The 19788-nt window shown below is 47.1% G+C and overlaps 1 protein-coding gene across 2 annotated transcripts in view; it reads left to right on the top strand.

Annotated features, from left to right (window-relative positions):
- Positions 1-19788, top strand: part of DENND2A (DENN domain containing 2A) — a 101886-nt gene that overhangs the window by 56551 nt on the left and 25547 nt on the right. The window contains exons 6-12 of one of the 2 annotated variants that reach the window (XM_032867592.1): positions 2012-2212; positions 6997-7090; positions 7590-7640; positions 8791-8978; positions 14718-14827; positions 15859-15928; positions 17029-17106. In XM_032867592.1, the coding sequence (XP_032723483.1) occupies positions 2012-2212; positions 6997-7090; positions 7590-7640; positions 8791-8978; positions 14718-14827; positions 15859-15928; positions 17029-17106 (792 nt within the window). The remainder of the gene's footprint in view (positions 1-2011; positions 2213-6996; positions 7091-7589; positions 7641-8790; positions 8979-14717; positions 14828-15858; positions 15929-17028; positions 17107-19788) is intronic. The other variant, XM_032867583.1, reaches the window with a different exon arrangement.

Genomic DNA, 19788 nt, shown 5'->3' on the forward strand with positions numbered 1-19788 from the left:
AATTCATTTTTGAAAAAACACTTTGGGATGCCAGAGTAGCTCAGTCATTAAACGTCTGCCTTCGGCTTGGGTCATGATCCCGGGTCCTGGGATCGAGCCCTACATTGGGCTCCCTGCTCGGGGGAAAGCCTGCTTCTCCCTCTCCCACTCCCCTTGCTTGTGTTCCCTCTCTCTCTGTGTCTCTCTCTCAAATAAATAAATAAAATCTTAAAAAAAAAAAAGACACTTTGCAGTTATAATTATAGTATCATACAGTGTGTGTCCTGAAAGTACCTTTAGGAAACGGGTAGTCCAAGTAGTGTTTTTTTTTTTTAAAGATTTTATTTATTTATTTGTCAGAGAGAGAGAGGGAGAGAGAGAGAGAGCATGAGCACAGGCAGACAGAGTGGCAGGCAGAGGCAGAAGGAGAAGCAGGCTCCCCGCAGAGCAAGGAGCCCAATGCGGGACTCGATCCCAGGACGCTGTATCATGACCTGAGCTGAAGGCAGCCGCTCAACCAACTGAGCCACTCAGGCGTTCCCCCAAGTAGTTTTTAAATTTTATCTTACTGTTATTTATTTCCATGTTGATATATTCATATGGTTCAAAATTTAAGAATATGAAAAGTATATAGTGACAAATCTTCCTCTTGCCTCTGACCCTCCATTTCTCTCACCGAGAACAACCACTGTTAGTTTCTTATGTATCCTTCAGAGCTAGTCTATGCATACACCAGCAGAATAGCTCCTTAGAACACACAAATATCAAAATGTTATACCAACAGTTCTACCCCTTGCTTTTTTTTTTTTTAACATTTTTTAAAAATTTATTTGACAGAGAGAGAGAGACATCACAAGTAGGCAGAGAGGCAGGCAGAGGGGGAGGGGGAAGCAGGCTCCCCGCAGAGCAGAGAGCCTGATGCAGGGCTCGATCCTAGGACACTGAGATCACGACCTGAGCCGAAGGCAGAGGCTTAACCCACTGAGCCACCCAGGCGCCCCTGCTTTTCCTTTTTTAAGATTTATTTATTTATTTGACAGAGAAAGGTCACAAGTAGACAGAGAAGCAGGCAAAGAGAGGAGGAAGCAGGCTCCCTGCTGAGCAGAGAGCCCGATGCGGGCCTCGATCCCAGGACTCTGGGATCATGACCTGAGCCAAACGCAGAGGCTTTAACCCACTGAGCCACCCAGGGGCCCCTGTATTTCTTTTTCTATAAATTTTCCATTCCTGTTTTGTTTACCTATTTGTCTTTTCATTAATTTGTAGTATGTTTTAGAAAAATAACTTCTATAAGTTTCAGGGTTTTGGGAAGGTTTTTGTTCTTTATTTTCCTTTCCTTTTCTTTTTTTTTTTTTTTTTAACCAGTTTTTCTTTTTTGACCTTAAAATAGCTCATTTTTAGAAATGCACTTTCTCACTTCTCAATCTCACTTCTCAATCACTAAGACACCGAGCCTTAGGGATTAAAACTCTTTGTACAAGAGGTACTCAGCTTATCAGCAGCAGGGTCAAAGCTGGGCTTAGGTTGTCTCCCTCCCAATACAGTGGGTCTTGGTTCTCAGAATGCCTGATTTGTACAGATAGGGGATTGAGCTAGTGAATTCCCCCTTGCCTAAGAAGAGAGACTGGATTGGGAGTGCCTGGGTGGCTCAGTTGGTTAAGCATCTGCTTTTGGTTCAGTTTATGATCCCAGGGTCCTGGGATCAAGCCCCATATCACACTCCCTGCTCAGTGGGGAGTCTGCTAGAGATCTCTCTCCCTCTACCCCTCCGTTCATACTCATTCAATCATGCTCTCTCTCTCTCTCTCTCTCAGATAAATAAATAAATTAATAAATAAAATCTTAAAAAGAGAGCGAGAGAGACTGGATTGGATCTGCATCCTTAATCAGAGACAAACTCAGCATAACCCTGGGAAGAAGGACCAGCTGTCCCCGCTCCGCCTCATAGTCTGTATCACCAGCACCCCCAGCTGTCTCCCACTTGGTCCTTTGTCTTTACTCTTTTCTTTTCTTTTCTCCTTGCCCCTTCTAGCAGTCATTGGCCAAACCGGCTTTTTTCCGGCAAAATTCAGAGAGGAGGAACTTCAAACTGCTGGACACCAGGAAGCTGAGTCGGGATGGATACGGGTCCCCTTCCAAAATCAGCCCCCCCTCCACTCCCAGCAGCCCTGATGACACTTTCTTTAACCTTGGAGACCTGCAGAATGGCAGGAAGAAGAAAAAGATACCCAAGGTAAGGCTTGCAACAAGCTTCATGTGCAGATATGCACTTTCCCTTCCCTGCAAAGGAAGGTTGCAGAAGAGTGTGGGCAGAGAACAGAACACTGGCCCTCTTCTACCTGCTTCATCACAGACCAAGTAGACACTGTGAAGCCCTCAGGGCTGGGCTATCTGGGCTATCTGTGGTCCTGTAGTTGTCCCCTTAGCCATTCTTGTCCCAGCCTAACCTCTCATTATACTGGTGATCCCAGACCATGTTTCCAATACCCGGCCTCAAAAGGCCATTTCCTCCTCCTTCACGGCCTCAAAAAGTAGAGCTCCAGTCATCACACTCTAACTCACACTTTGCCCAAGACTGGATGCAGAGGCCGTGCCATGTGGAGCCTGTGTTCTGAGGCAACACTTGTCAAAAGTATATCTTTCCTCGCTCTTTTCAACCTGAAAGGTAAAACATGCCCAGGGGGATGTGGTTCCTAATGCGTCTGCTAGTGACTCGGTTCCCTTTTGCACTATTCCAGCCCTGCCGTGCTGGTCCCCGTGCAGTGGTAACTTTGGTGCCAAATTCGTACGGGAACTTTTAGAACAGGGATTCTTCATTTCAGGGTATGTGGGTGGATGGATTGGATTTAGGGATCACGAAACCCAGAAAACTGCATAAGACTTTGTATTGAGAGTTTTGGAGGATAGAGGGAGGCAAGAGGGGAAGATTATAGGTTTCATCAGATTTCTCAAAGTGATGCATTGACCTGAAAATCATGGGACATTTGCAAGCTGGTTCCTCCTAACAGTTTGGTTAGTCAGTATTTTGAGCCATAATTTTACCCCTACCACAGCTGTCCCCAACTTTCTCATTCAAATGAAGTTAAGTCACCTTGCCCATCAGAGTACCTTCTGAAGAGTAAGGGCCGCAAGGGTCCTGTGGTTGAGAAAACACCTGTAACCTGCAGCCTGGTCAGAGGGGACTTGTAGTTGGCACAGGAGAGAAGCCATTTTCCTTTGTTTTGCTGATGAAGGGCAGACAAAGGGACCAGGACGGGAGCCTCCCCCTTCATGTTCTCCCCATTGACCTTGTCCTACCCAGGGCCCAGGGTGTGGAGCAGGTTGCGTATTGATTATTTGATGTTTGCTGAATGAGCTCCACTAAGCCATGGACCCCAGTCTCTTTCAGCATGGATTCACTCCCATGCCTCCCCTCGGCTGTCCTCCGAGGTCACTGTCCTCTGCCATCATGGTAGCTGCTCCGGGGCCCCCAAGGTGTGGTGTCTCTAGCCACTCCCTTAACTCCCCTTCTGCTTGTTCTGGCATCATTATAGGTATCTATAAGGTCAAAATGCTACAGTTGTGGAATAATTAAAAGTGGCTATTCACATCCATACTGCCAGCCTCACCATCATTTTAGCAAATTAAACAGGGATAATCAAATGAATTAGCTGTTGGGTTAAAAGAGCTTTAACACAACTCTAAGTTTGAGTACGTGATTCTTTTTTTTTTTTTCTTTTAAGATTCTATTTATTTATTTGAGAGAGTGAGAGAGAGCACGTGGGGGTGGGGCACAGAGAGGGTGAATCTAAACCAGACGCCCTGCTGAGCGTGAAGCCCAATGTGGGGCTGGATCCCCCGACCCCAAGGTCATGACCTGAGCCAAAATCAGGAATCGACCTGTAAGGACACCTGGGTGGCGCAGTCGGTTAAGCATCTGCCTTTAGCTCAGGTCGTAATCCCAAGGTCTCGGAATCAAGTCCCACATAGGACTCCTTGCTCAGTGGGGAGCCTGCTTCTCCCTCTTACTCTGCCACTCCCCCTGCTTGTGCACAATCTCTCTCTTTTTTTCTCTCTCTCTCTGTCAAAATCAAATCTTTAAAAAGAAAAAAGAAAAAAAAGAATTGGCACTTAACCTACTGAGCCATCCAGGCGCCCCCTAGTACAGAAACAACAAAACTTAACTCCTGTTAAAGTACAATTATGTGAGAGCATGTTTAAAGCTTTTCTCTCGGGGGAAAATTTTTTAAATAAAAAGGAACAAAGAGGGACGCATGGGTAGCTCAGTCGGTCGGGCTGCGCCTTCGGTTCAGGTCATGATCCCAGCGTCTTGGGATGAGTCCCGCATCGGGCTCCTAGCTGGGAGGGGAGCCTGCTTCTCTCTCTGCCTCTGCCTGCTTGTACTCTCTCTCTCTCTGATAAGTGAATAAAATCTTCAAAAAAAAAAAAAGGAACAAAGATTTATTGAGTGGTGTATATATGGCTTCCACTTATTCCATGACCTGATTTAAGTGAGAGGAACGTTCTCTGTCATGTCATTTATACTACCCACATGGCACTCAGAAACTGTCTTGTAGGATAGCTACGAATGCATCCTGGTCCTTCCTGTAAGCTTGTAAACTCCCTGAGAATGGAGGCCATGTCCCATACATCTTTTTACCACCCCCCCCAGCTTCTAGCAAAACCCCTTGTACATAGGGGACGCTTAGTATTTATCCAACAAATTCACAATCAACAGATACTTGTTGAGTACCTACCACGTGCTGGGCACTGTTCCAGCTCATACAGGGACTGTCATCGAGCAGCAAACAGAAGTGACCAAGATACCCACCTGTGAGGAACTCACGTTCTGGCGTTCACTGCATTTTAGTAAGTGAAAGGGTGTTACCTCCATCATAGTGGTCTTCTTTCTGGTTCATTGGATATTGGGTGAGAGGAGGCCAAATGGGTTTAAAAATTCTCCTCCCAGAAGAAACAATTTGACCTAGTAACTCATTTGTTTATTTGTATATTTTTAAATTGTAGTAAATAAATATGTATAACATAAAAACTGCCATTTCAACCATTTTTAAGCATACAGTTCAGTAGCATTAGTGCTTTTACAGTGTTATACAGCCCATCACCAGCATCCATCTCCAGAACTGCTCATCTCCCTAGACAGAAACTGTGCGTTCTGCCCTCCCCCCGCCTCTGGCAACCACCATTCCACTTTCTGTCTCTATGAATGTGCCTGTTCCAGGTACCTCCTATAAATGGAATCATACGGTATTTGTCCTTTTATGACTGACTTATTTTTCTTAGCAGAACATCCTCGGGTTTCATTTATGTTGGAGTGTGTGTCCAAATTCCCTTCCTCTTGAAGGCTAAATGATATTCCACTGTGTGTACGTGCCACGTTGCATTTACCTGTTCATCCCTTGATTGACATTGGGATGTTTTCATTTCCTGGCTGTTGTGAATAATATTAACATCTCACGTATGCATTGTCTTCTTCCATGGGGAATGGGGTTAGCATCAATATTCCAGTGGTTAGGATGTGTGTCAAAAGAAAAAAGGGCCGGCTCAGTGGGATGAACTCCAAGGAACTGGCCGGTTCCTAAGATCAAACGTACATAACAGCCACATGGCAGGGATTTGGTGGTGAAGGCACGTCATTCAGATTCAAGGCAAAGCCAGCACTGGGTTGGGGATGAAGAGTTCACAACGAGAACTGGCAGGGCCAGGGCTGGGCCACCTGTCAGGACCCAGAGTACGTGGGTGACCAAGGATATGGCAGGGCAGTGTCTTAGTCTGCAGAACTGGAGGGCCGGGGCCCAGGCCCACCACAAGGAGATGTGGAGGCTGAGCCACCTTCCTCCACTGGTGGTCCAGCACTCTGGCCTGTGGCGAGGAGCTGGTGAGCTACTTCGGGCAGTGGGACAGAGAAGCAGAGGGTGGAGACAGGGATTGGCAGCAGCTAACCCACTGCACCCACCTGCGTGCCCGTTGCCCGGTTCACTACAGCCCATCCTCTCTCCAGTTCTTCCGTGGCCAAAAAGAATACAAACTTTTCAAGGCAGCTTTCACACCCAGCTCCCCTTTAAAATCACCTAATGGGGGGCACCTGGCTGGCTCACTTGGAGGAGTGTATGGCTCTTGATCTCAGAGTCATGGCTTCGGGCCTTCGAAGCCTCACGTTGGGAGTAGAGATTACTAAAGAAAAGAAACTTTAATTAATTAACTTAATTAAAATCCCGAGTTGGTTTGTCTCGACTGGGCATGGGTAGACTTCCCTTTCTCGCAACTAGGTGGAGCCCAGGAAGCTTCCACTCTTGAAATTTGCAGGCGGTGCTGTGAAGCCTGGTGGGAAGTGCCGCAGGGCTTCCGTCGCCAGATGGGTCTGCTAGAGTCAGCCTGGAAAGTGTGCTGCTGAGTGGTGGGGTCTGCTGAGCAGCCGGGGAGATCATGAAAGGCCTCCCTGAGCGTGGATGAGCGCTGCCCTGCCAGAGGGTGTGTGCTGGGTCTGCTGGGTGCAGGGCACGACCATGCAGCCCCAAGCTAGAACTCAAAATCCCCCATGATCCCTGCCCCCTTGCTGCCTGGTGCTGCTCAGACGGTCTTTGGCACTGTTCCAACAGAAGGGGCCCTGCCTGGGAGGTTTTTATTTTTGCTGTCTGGGTTTTTTTTTTCCCCCCTGGGGGGAGCAAAGGCTGCTCCCAAACTGCAGAGACATCACGGCATCGAAGGGGGAGCGGCCATCCCACGATTAGCCAATGAAATCGTCTCCTGTGTCTCAGCTGTATGCGTTAGTATATTTCGACATCACCCGTCCATACATCAGTGAGGCTGGCAGCCTCCTTTAGTGTTCTCAAAAGTCATATTCCTGTCTGGTAGAAAGGAATAGTTGAAAGATGACAGTGGACCAGTGGGAAATGGCCCCTCCCTCCTTCTTTCCCCCGCCGTCCATGGTCCCCGAAGAGAATGAGCAGCAAAGAAACCCCAGCTGCACATGGAGAGGAAGCTGCTAACACTGGCTTTTCTTCTCCCGGTGTCCGGCAGCTGGTGTTGCGAATCAATGCCATTTATGAGGCCCGGAGAGGAAAGAAACGCGTGAAGAGGCTGTCCCAGTCAACGGAGAGCAACTCAGGAAAAGGTACAACCCCCGCCACCGCCCCAGCTCCCCCCACAATGTGAAAAGAGGCGCCCTGTTGTTTTGGGCTGGCTCACCAAACAGGAGACCAAGTCGGTGCTTTGTCAATACCTCCTGTTGCCCTGCAACAGCGAAGAGCTGGGAAGGAGCTCAGCCTGGTGGTGCGTCCTCTGGTCCTGTTTCACTGTCTGTCCGTCAAGCCAGCCCAGCGCTGCAAGCTCTGAGCTCACGCTGGGAGCCGCCTTCTTTGCTTCGGGTACATAAAAGGAACCAGTATCTGCTCTATTACTGGATATAAGTACCATCTGAACTAGAGCCACATTAATTTGGAAATTGCATTTAGTTGGACGAAGACATCCTTTATCTATTACATCTAAATCGACAGAAAGAAAATAGCCCCTCTGAAGCAGAAATCTTGGATATGGGTCATTTCATACAAAAAGTTTCCTGTATTAGAAAAACTTTCTTCCTGTTGCCATTTTTTGTTTGTTTTTCTGTCTAGTGACAGATGAGAACAGTGAGTCTGACAGTGACACGGAAGAGAAGCTGAAAGGTGAGAAGACCAGCTGCGGTGCAGGGCACAGGCAGGGGGCTGGGGAGCTACCGAGATGGCCCTTCCTGCTTAATGTGAGGGAGGGCACAGAGCGTCCTTGCACGAGCTCGTAGGGCAAGGTGTGAATGTCTAAGGGGACAAGGGGACCCACAGGGTGCGTGGGGCCAGGTCAGTCCTGAGCAGGACCAGCATGGGCCTGTTCAGTCACTGAGCCTGTGGGTCCAGAGATGCAGGGGGGCTACAAACACAGTAGCCCTTCCCCGTGTCTTTCCGTTACAGGTGTTTTCCACACCTGGAAAGTATAGCACTGTTGGCCTGGAGTTCTAGATACCTGGGCTCTTGTCCTACTCCTGTGAAAACTGCTAAAAGAACAGGAGGAGATCACTTAAGATCTCAGGGCCTCTAGTTCCTCTTGTGTCAAGTGAAGTCACTGAAGTAATTGGTCTCTGTAGATGTAAATTTGGTGACGTTGGTCTAGGCTTTAGTGAGTTTTCCACAACTTCTCAGACCACAAGAGGAAGCCCGAGGGAGCCATAGTCCAGACCTGCTGAGTGAGGTGACGGGGCCCATCCGGTCAGCAGCCCTGCTTCACTCGTGTCTCCCCCACAGCTGCTCTCTGGCCCACCTCTAGGATGAAGCAAGCCCTTTTCCGCCACAGAGAACAACTGCAGGAGGGAAGGTGGCGGGAGCTCCCAAGTTAGTCATGGCTCTGCCGGGTCTGTCATGCAGATGATGACAAAATCCCCCCACTCTCACAGCTCTGTGGTCTGGATTTTGTCACATCTCACAGACTGAAAGATGAAGGGAATGTGTGAGGGGAGACGTCAGTGTCCCCACCCCATCTGACAGAGGGCCACAAGGATGACTCAAGCGGCTGCCCCAAGTCCACCCAGCTAACCCATGGCAGAGCAGAGCCCCGCATTCCAGACTTCCGCACCCCCATTAGCCTGGCGGCCCCTCTGGTGTTGCTCCTCCCTGAAGTCTGGCAAGGACCCCAAACAAAGAGTTTCCTACTAATTTGTTAAATGTGGGAACACTTTTGGGGAATGGGAAGGGGTACTCTGGGCTGAGAACCACACAAGCTGTCACGGATCTGTGCAGTTCCACGTTGGAAAGAGTCGCACCCAGGCGCTCACTGTCCTCTCCCCAGCTCACAGCCAGCGCCTGGTCAATGTGAAGTCCCGCCTGAAGCACGCTCCCAGATACCCCTCCCTGGACCGGGAGCTCACGGAGTACCAGCAGAGGCAGCTGTTCGAGTACTTTGTGGTCGTGTCCCTGCACAAGAAGCAGGCCGGGGCTGCGTATGTGCCAGAGCTCACCCAGCAGTTCCCGCTCAAGGTACAGGGCGGTCCACAGCCCTCATGCCATCTTGTTGGGACTCACGGTTTCCGGGAGGTGCGGGGGTCTGAGGAGCGCTCAGTGTCTACAGGCTTGGACCATGAGTCCTCAGTAGGGTATAGCAAATGAAAAAAGCTGCTGCTTGAGAATTTGGGAGGTCCCAGGAGGTGAGGAATTCAAAGACTCAAAGTACAGACAAAAACACTTACTCACTTCCTGTGGTGACTCTGCTGGCCATGCCATCCTCGTCATCCTCCCTGTCTCCTTGTCCAGCCCCATCTCTTCCCGAGCTGTCCTAGAAGCCTCTTTCCCACCAGCCACACAGCTCTTCCCAGGGAGGGCTGTATTTGTGTCCGTGCTGAACATCTGTACGCGTACCATGTACCCCCGGGTGTGTGCACGAGTGTCCTATTCTGTTCTAACACGGTTCGTGGAGTGGCCCTAAGAAAAGCCTAAAATGGCATGACCCATAATGTAGAAATTATTTTTAGGCTTTGGCCTCAGGATTAAAGAGGCTCTATCCAGCCTAACCAGAATTTACTGAGACCTTATTACATTCAAGCTGTTTTCTTCTTGGCCGCATCATTACAGAAATGAGCAAAATGTGTTTGCTGTCCTCAAGAGGCTCACACTCTGACAGGAGGGCAAAAGATAAGCATACAAAGACTCATGAGGTAGAATGTGACACTGTATGTACAGTTCCTACAGTGAAGGTGCTCAGAGGCAAGAAAAGGGGAGGAAGAACATGACCTGGTCCCCTCAGGGGCCTCCTTTTGCTGCCCAGCCATGCAGCCCAGCCATGCATAATCCCAGTATCTACAGAGGCCTAGGACTCCTCCTGTTCTGGGCCAGCGTCCTTCTGTCCTGCCCATGTGGTCTAGTGCAGCAATCAAGTCCTGTCCTTGGCATTTAGGACGGAAGGTGTATAATTGAAGTAAGCCATGGGCATCAGCCCTCCTAACTGGCTGTATTCACTGCCTTTAGCTGACCTCCAGGGGTGATCCCCTGAAAACTCTAATACTATAGGTATGCGCACATTTATTTACTTCAAAATATGTTATTTATTTTTGGGGGAGAGAAAGAGAAGGGGGTGCAGAGGGAGAGGGAGAAAGAGAATCTCAAGCAGACTCTGCTGAAAGCAGAGCCCAAAGCAGGGCTCGATCTCACAACCCTGAGATCATGACCTGAGCTGAAATCAAGAGTTGGACCATTAACTGACTGAGCCACCCAGGTGCCCCACAGATACGCCCACATTTAGTTGAAGCCCACACGGAGCAAGCACCAAGGCATGAATGACTGTTTTTTATCCTGTTTACTTCCCTCAGGGCCTAGCACAATGTTATACACATGGCAATATTTAATCAATGTTTCAGGAACAAAGGCATTAATTCACGAATTAATGAATAAATCTCCATAATTATTAAATGCTTATAGTTTCCAACCTGGAATCCCCAGGCTCTTAGACATCCACATTAAAACTTCTTTTGAGGGGCGCCTGGGTGGTTCAGTGGGTTAAAGCCTCTACCTTCAGCTCAGATCATGATCTCAGGGTCCTGGGATCGAGGCCCGCATCGGGCTCTCTGCTCGGTAGGGAGCCTGCTTCCCCTTCTCTCTCTCTGCCTGCCTCTCTGCCTACTTGTGATTTCTGTCTGTCAAATAAATAAATAAAATCTTAAAAAAAAAAAGAAAAAAAAAAGAAAAAGTCATCTATAATCCCACTCCTCATCGAACTTAGCATTTTATTATGTTTTCTCCTAGACTTTTCTCATAGCATAGTTTTCTGACAATACTGGTGTTACATATTGTCTAATTCTTGTATCATGTTTTGTAAATGTATCATTATTTAAAACATATTTTTTATGTATTTATTTATTTGATGGACAGAGATCACAAGTAGGCAGAGAGGCAGGCAGAGAGAGGGCAGCAGGCTCCCTGCTGAGCAGAGAGCCCAATGCAGGGCTCGATCCCAGGACCCTGAGATCATGACCTAATTTGAAGGCAGAAGCCCAACCCACTGAGACACCCAGGTGCCCCTAGAAACTTATTATTATATTTTTAACAATTTTCTTAAGGATTTTATTTTGAATATTTTGAATATTTTGAATGTTTTGTGACCATTCTATACATGCATTTTTTGCGGGTTAGGCTATATTATATCTTCTTGCCTTTTCTCTGTCAGAAGAAACTTTCCTCCCTCTTTCTCCTACTTTCATGAGTTTTATCCCCCGCTTCTGTGGTCACCTTGACCAAGACTTACTCTTCATATTTGCACACTAGAGATCATGCCTGCCTTGTACCACTAAATGCTGAACACCGTGTAATTACCTTTATGAGAGTTCATGGAGACTGGGAAATTTTCTGGCTCTTTTGATTGCTTGTATTTGTGACAGACAGCTCCCTGTCTCACTTCCGATAAATGAGTGTGTGTGCATTTGAGAGCACGTATGTGCCCATATGGGTTGATAACTCCTATGTTGATGACAGCACATGTAGACACATGTGTGTACATACATATTTTTGTGTGTCGTGCATGTGATCAGAGAGGTGGGCCATGTAAAAAAGTGCTGTAACTTGCTTCCCTACAGGGCATTCTCTGCAGTTCTCTAGTGGTTTCCATTGTGGAGAAATGTCCCTGTTCTTTCCCTTTGTCTTCTTTATGGCTCTTCCCTCTGTGGTGATAAATGACCCCTTCCAACAACTACACTGATATTTGCTCCCCTGGGAGACTGTCCAAGGGCAGTCAAAATTATTGTTTTGGCAACAGTCTGAGCTAGTGAATTATCAACTCAAAAACTGCTCCAGGACCAGTTGGAATCTTCTGGGTCACGGATGAGAGAGAGAACTCATTATATAGAAAAGAGATAGTGACTACTGATTCTGAAGAAGGGAAAACCAAAGGACAGTTACTGATTGGCTTAAAGTCTGTAAATGGTGGCTGTGTTTCATTCATTGGTAGTTGTCTCAACCATCAATATTAGCAGCAGCTTTAATTATATTTGCTGTAGCCTAAGGGGAAGCATACTAGAATAGGTTTTAAAATTGAAAAAAAATCAGCCCAGTGCTTTATTCCTTTGGGCACTCTCTTTAGAGACCTCCCCTCTCTGACATTTGGTGTCCTGGAGAAGGCTTATAGATCCCCTGGGAGGCTGTTCAGCAGTACTGCTGGTCTGCAGACTTCAGAAGCTGTCTGCAAAGCTGCTTTGAGGTGAAGGTCAATGGCAAGCCCCGAGAGACAAAATAAGAAATTGATGGAAAATATTACAGAAAAAATTTAGGTTAGATAGTAATTACAGTTTTCTAACCTGAGAAATTCAGGCTCCACTTACTTCAAATATTGGTACATCAAATTACTGAAGGTAACTTGAGCATAATTTGTTTTTAACTCTTTGTAAAGAAAAGTTAACAAGTATAAACCTGTCAAGAACAAACAACAACAGGGGCGCCTGGGTGGCTCAGTGGGTTGGAGCCTCTGCCTTCGGCTCAGGTCATGGTCTCGGGGTCCTGGGATCGAGCCCCCCATTGGGCTCTCTGCTGAGCAGAGAGCCTGCTCCCCGCCACCCCGCACCCTGCCTGCCTCTCTGCTTACTTGTGATCTCTTTCTCTGTCAAATAAATAAATAAAATCTTAAAAAAAAAAAAACAACAACAACAGAGCCAGCAATTCTTCCCAACACATTAGAAGTACACATTTATTTTTTAAAACACTAATTACTGAGGCAACTGGGTGGTTCAGTGGGTTAAAGCCTCTGCCTTCGGCTCAGGTCATGATCCCAGGGTCCTGAGATCGAGCCCCGCATTGGGCTCTCTGCTCAGCGGGGAGCCTGCTTCCCCCTCTCTCTCTGCCTGCCTCTCTGCCTATTTGTGATCTCTGTCAAATAAATAAATAAGGTCTTTTTTTTTTTTTTTTTTTTTAAGAAAAGCCAATCAGTAACTGTCCTTTGGTTTTCCCTCCTTCAGAATCAGTAGTCACTATCTCTTTTCTATATGAGCATGAGCAGGGAGGGGGCAAAAGGAGAGGGAGAAGCAGGCTTCCTGCTGAGTAAAGGGCCCCATACAGGGCTCAATCCTGGCACTTCAGGATTGAGCGCCCCTAGGGGGCACCTGGGTGGCTCAGTCAGTTGAGCATCCGACCCTTGATTACAGCTCAGGTCATGATCTCAGGGGTCATGGGATCAAGCCCTGCTTCAGGCTCCACAGTTAACAAAGGGTCTGCTTGTCCCTCTCCCTCTGCTCCTCCCCACTACTCTGTCTCTTTTAAAAAATTAATAAAAGTAAAAAAAAAAACAAAACAAAGTCATCTCTAGCTAGATTCCACACCAGCTGTGTGACCATGGACAAATCACTTAACATGTCAGGGCTATTTCCTTATCTCTGAAATAAGAATGTGACAGTGGATGATGACTAGCTTCCTTTTGCTTCTGACAGTCAAGGACATTGAAATTAATTGTAGTTTACTGTAAAATGTAATTTAACTGGATGTATTCACTAAGAAGTGTTATAAAATGTCTTTGCCTGGATTGAGGAAGGGCAGCTTTGAGGGGCCCAGAGGTTGGAAGACCAGATTCAAGGCTCTGCCTTGCAGACTCGTAAATCTCCTGTTTGGAGGGGATTGTTTTGACACTTTTTCCTTATTGATTAAAATAGTCATAGTCCAGAGGCATCTCGGTGGCTCAGTCATTAACCATCTGCCTTCAGCTCAGGTCGGGATCACAGGGTCCTAGGATTGAGCCCTGCATGGGGCTCCTGTTCGGTGGGAGGCCTGCTTCTCCCTCTCCCACTCATTCTGCTTGTGTTCCCTCTCTCGCTGTGTCACTCTCTGCCAAATAAATAATAATTATTATTATTATTATAGCCCAGGGGCACCTGGGTGGCTCAGTTGGTTAAGGTTCCACCTTTGGCTCAAGTCATGATCCCAGAATCCTGGGATCCAGTCGCACATCCCTGCTAAGCAGAGAGCCTGCTTCTCCCTCTCTCTCTGCCACTCCCCCGCTTGTGCTCTCCCACGCTCTCTCTCTCTCTCTGTGTCAAATAAGTAAATAAAATCTTTTTAAAAATAATGAAAAATAAAAAAGTTATAGTCCACAAAATATACAATATACAAAAAATTATAAAATAAAATAGTTACATTCCAGAATGTTAAACATCAAGAATATTTTTTTAAGATTTTATTTAATTATTTGATAGAGAGAGAAACACAGCGAAAGAGGGAACACAAGCAGGGGCAGTGGGAGAGGGAGAAACAGGCTTCCCACCCAGCAGGGATGCGGGGCTCGGAGCCAGAGGCAAACAGCCAACAACTAAGCCACCCAGGCACCCCAAGAATATTTATCTAAAACACACTATTTTGGGGATGCCTTGGTGGCTCAGTTGGTTAAGCCGCTGCCTTTGGCTCAGGTCATGATCCCAGAGTCCTGGGATCAAGTACTGCCTCAGGCTCCTTGCTCAGTGCGAAGCCTGCTTCTCTATCTGCCTCTGCCTGCCACTCGGCCTGCGTTTGCTCTCTCCCTCTGACAAATAAATAAAACACATGATTTTGTTTTCTCCTGACTTCTCACAGAAGCCTAGAGTTGACAGTGCTCTGGGAAACAAAGGCCCCAGCAGACTGAGCTGCAGTCCCTTCTTGAGGTTAAGGTGGTGGTCTCACCTGTGGGAAGGCAGAACGTGTGGTTTTGCAAGCGTCTGCCTCTCTCTCCCATGCTGGGCTTTATTCCCCAACCTTCTCTCACTCTTCTCCCTGCAGTTGGAAAGGTCTTTCAAGTTCATGAGAGAGGCTGAGGACCAGCTGAAGGCCATCCCTCAGTTCTGCTTCCCCGATGCCAAGGACTGGGCTCCCGTCCAGCAATTTACCAGGTAGGAGCTGGCTTCTCCCTTCCACACCCCCAAAGGCTAAGGCAAGAACCAGGGAGGCTGTCGGAGAGGACAAATGCCATAGATCAGTCTTGCTGCCACCCAGCCTGATGGGCCCCAGGAGAGAGATGGCCCCCACCTGTGTTTTAAAACATCCCTGAAGAGAAGAACTGCCTTACTGGCTATGCAGATTCCCAGGCCTCTCGCTAAGGGGGGGCATATGTTTGGTTCATAAGCCTCTGTGAAGGGCAAAGTAATTCTTGGTCTAGGAGAAGCTAGAGGAGCATCGCCTAGCTCCCTTCCTTGTCCATGCTCTGGAAACATTTAATAGCGGCCCATCCAGCTGTGAGATCCTGCTTTAACCAGGTTGTTGCCTACCTGTATCATTTTATCAGACGTTCAGCGACTGACCAAACTCAGGGGGCTGCTTATCCTGTGTTTGAGGCCCGGCAGTCTCTCAGGGCAGTCCGAGCCCCTCAGGGGGCTCAGAGGAGACAGTTCTCAGGGAGGGTCACCCCAGAGGTTCCAAGAGGGACACAGAACTATCCGTCTCTTTGGCTGCTCCTGCACTGAGTCACGTCCCTGGAGCAGCGGATGCCATCACACCCTTGAGCTCACAGAGGGCAGCAGTCCCAGTCGATGTTCCGTAGCGATGGGATGGCTCAGGTGCTGAACGCTAGGAGACCACATCCTCTCAGGGTGCAGGGACACTGTAGGTGTCCCTCCCCCCTCCTCTGAGGCCCAAGTCTTCAGCTTTGAAAAGAGGCTGAAGCATCCCAGGCAGACGGTGCAGTAAACTTCAGGGAGACGCTTCCCTTTGCCCCCAGGCTTTTTTAGAGCTTTTTGGGAGAGCTTCCCTCTTCCTGGCACAGATCCCCAAACTACAGATGCACAAAGCTCCTGCACAGAGATGGACAGACAGGACAGGGAGGAGCCCTTTCTGCCAGCCCCCTCCAGAATGTCCCCTGATTGCTCTCTGCCAGGTGTCTTGTTTTGTTTTGCTATGTAATGCACTTTTGTTTCCCCGACCTCAGTGAAACCTTCTCATTTGTCTTAACTGGAGAAGATGGGAGCAGACGGTTCGGTTATTGCCGAAGACTACTGGTTAGTACACTACTGTTGGTCCACCAGGGCTCTGGGCAGCGCTGGGTCTGGGGCTTCGCCGTGTGCCACAAGAGAAGAGGAAGGAAGCGTGACAGGTTCATCAGCAGAGTTAAAAAAAGATTTGGGGGTTCATCTCAATCTAACTGGTAGGAAGGAACTAGAACTCCGTCTCCTTTAGAAAGAAAATACTTCCTCCGTTATTTTCCCTGTAGAAGAACTTTCTGTCCTTAAGCCAAATGTTCTTTCTAATAAAACGTGCTAGACAGACCCAGAGAGCTTCTAGCGCACACATTCATAATGGTTTCTAAGGACCAAAGAAGGATAGTTCTGTTGTTCATGCTATAGATCCTTCAAGAACGTCTTCTTCAGAACAGTCACCGGTAGGAGTCAGGATTGTAATCCAATGAAAGGATCATGCTAGCCCATTTTAGAGCTTGTCTTTTTGAGACCCATTCTTTTGAAAATCTTTAGTAAGAGCAAATCATTTTCCACTGAGAGTATTTGAATCTTCGAAATAAGCTGATATAATTTAGAGTCAAGATGATGCACAGCACATAGTAGGTATCCAGTAAATATTTGTTGAATGAATTAGTGAATAAAAAGCAGGGATAGTAATTTAAAAAGTTAAGTGGGATAATAAGGTTTGGGGATGAAATTACTTTGACATATTGAGATTGATTTTCATTTAAATGGTTTGAAAATTAGCCTAAAATGCAGTTTCCAAAAAGGATGTTCAGAAATAATTTCTGATTTGGAATTATCATTATAATAAACAACATTTGGTTTCAACATAGCTCCTTAAGAGAAACCACAGGGATTGGGGTAAACAAGTTACGCCTCCTTTTTGGTTCCATAGGCCATATTGAGCACCTACTGTGCGCACAACACCCTTGATTTGGTCACTTCAGGAGAATATAAATGTATATACTCCATGACCAGAAGTGCTCCCCACTTATAAAATGGGGTTGGTAACTCTTACCTAATGGGTTCTCAGAAGTGGCAGTGAGGAAACGTCTGGCACATGATTGGCACTTAAAAATGTTTGGGTTCTCTACTTTGAGATGGTAACACTCATGATTTCCTTGTTTCACTCCAAAAAGCCTGGTGGCAAAGGGAAGCGTCTCCCTGAAGTTTACTGCATCGTGAGCCGCCTGGGATGCTTCAGCCTCTTTTCAAAGGTGAGGACTTGGGCCTCAGAGGAGGACGGAAGGGAAGGCAAGGCAGAGCCAGGGAGGACATAGGAAACACCTTGACTCCTGGTACTTGTATAATCGTATCCCAGTATAGTTTCCTTCCCTCTTTCTCCCCCCTCACCTCCTGTGTTCTCCTATCATTAGTGCCCGCAGTGAGAGCCGGTGAAGGTCAGGGCCCAGAGAAAGGGGGTGTGGGGAGAGTCGAAGTAATTGCAGAGGGTCTTCCCAGAATATTCCTTGTGCTTTACTTACTTCCAAGCATTGTCTTTTGTCCTATTCGCTTTTTCATGACAAAAAGGCCGCTCTGATGGATGGATGTACAAGCATCTATGTATGTGTGTGGTGTGGGGGAGATATTTGTTACTGTAGTAGGGCTCTAAATGGATCCAAAACTTACTCTCGTCCTCTTTCGGAGAAGAGAAGCCAATGTATTAAGACCTAGGAATTGCCGGACTGTGCTGGCTCGTCCATCCCACTATTCTCTGTGGGTAGAGGGAACTAATTACTATTGTGTATGATGATAATGTCAAAATTAGGTACAATCCAACATTCATATCCTACATTAACCAGACACAAGTATCTAATCCATAAAGTGATTTTAAATTCACCTTGTATTTTCAGTCTGAGCTTTGTTTCGGAGAATTGAAGTCCTATGTCTACTGTCCTCGGGTGGCAGACAGCGCTTCCTAAAAGCATTCCGAAGTGTGTCTTCCTCCTGCCCACCCTCCACTTACTCTCAGAGGAAGCCTGATCTATACTGATCTAGTGTAATCACTTGCCTTGGTAGAACTTGCACTTCTGTGCAAGTCTGTTAGAAGTAAAGAATGGTATCGATGTATCTGTGTTCCTGCCTCTACTCCACTGGGGTGATAAGCCTTTTACACGGAAGTTGGTCACTTACAGGCTCTAGGACAGTTACGCATTTCTGCTCACCCCGGTCTCTCTCGGGGGGTTATTTAAACATGGAAATAAGGCTGTGTCACAGCCTTTGTTTTTGCACAAACGCTGTCGGAAGGTAGAAGTGAAACAGCTGAGTTAACCCAGCATCCAGTGGTGGCTTTGGAATTCACCTGAGCTCTGTTGTTTGTCATGGATGGGGAATGACAAGCATGTGAACTTACTAACACCGTGTGATGCACAGTTCTGTGTTTTCATGGCATTTCTGTGACTAGGGATATTGTGAGAGTGTGGTATATGCCATGCCAAAGACCAAATAGCAAATATGCTGGCTAGAACCAGAAACAGAGCTTTGGCGAACCGATCTCTAAAACTTGAGCTATTCCCAGGTGAGGGACAAGGATGACTAAAATGACATAGTGTCCTCTGGTACAGAGAAAGGAATCAGGGTGCCTGGCTCGCTTAGTCCCTAAAGCATGTGACTCCTGATCTCAGGGTTGTGAGTTTAAGCCCCACATTGAAAAACAGAAACAAAGAACGAAGGGATGGAGAGAAGGAGGAAAGGAAGGAAGGAAGGAGGGAGGGAAGGGGAATCCTCTTCAAGAAGAACAGCTTTAGAATCTCTGAAGAAAAGTATCCCATTAAATATCACTACAGTCACGCCGCGTAACAAACCACAGTGGCTTAAAGCACCAGTCATTTATTCTTAGAGACGCGCAGGTCATCTGGGGCTTGGCTTGGCTCTTTTCCACTGGGCTCACTCATGCCTTGTGGGTAGGCTGGGAGTTGGCTGATCCAGACTGCCCGATCTCTGCTGTCAGAGGCCGCTCTAGAGTGGGGCTCGTCCACATGTCTGTCAGCCTCCTTAGACAGTGAGCTGGCCCAGGCGTGCAGTTCTTGTGGCTGAGGCAGAGGCTCAGGATGGCAACCAGAAACACATGAGACAGGCCTCCTAAGGCCCAGGCTTAGAACTGGTGCAGTGTCACTTCTGCTTCAGCGTCCCTCATCCTTCTTTATTAGCCCCTAACCAGATTTTTAAGACATTTTTCCCTGAATTGCCTCCCCACCGCCATAAGACTCTTTCTAATTTTTTGTTATGTTATTTTTTATTGTGCTAAAATAAACATAGAAGTTACTATTTTAGCCATTTTTAAAAGATTTTATTTTTAACTAATCTCTGCGCCCAACTTGGGGCTCGAACGCACAACCCTGAGATTAGGCGTCACATACTGTACTGACTGAGCTGGCCAGGTGCCCCTACTGTAGCCGTTTTTAAGTGTACAGTTGATTAGCATTATGTTCATTCACATTGTGTGCAACTGTCACCGTCATCCATCTCCAGAATTGTTTGATATCCCTGAATCAAAACTCTGCACCCATTAAACACTAATTCCCCGTTCCCTTCTTTCCCTAGCCCTGGCAACCACCATTCTGTGTTCTGTCTCTATGAATCTCATTACTGCAGGATCTCATGTAAATGGAATCATATATTTATCCTTTTGTCACTGGCTCATATCACTTAGCATATGTCTTCAAGGTTCATCCGTATTGGAGCATATGTCAGAATTTCCTTCCCTTTTAAGGCTGAATAACAGTCTGTTATTTGTAGATATCATATTTCTATATCTGTTTATCTGTAGATGGACATTTGTGTCACTTCTGCATTTTAGTTATCATGAGTCTTGCTGCTTTGAACATGGCCATTCAGATATCTGAGTCCCTGCTTTCAAATCTCTGAGCTATGTACCCATATATGTGGAATTACTGGAT

The sequence above is a fragment of the Lontra canadensis genome, unplaced genomic scaffold (assembly GCF_010015895.1).
Source record: "Lontra canadensis isolate GAN:19392208 unplaced genomic scaffold, GSC_riverotter_1.0 scaffold2, whole genome shotgun sequence".
In the NCBI taxonomy this organism is placed as follows: Eukaryota; Metazoa; Chordata; class Mammalia; order Carnivora; family Mustelidae; genus Lontra; species Lontra canadensis.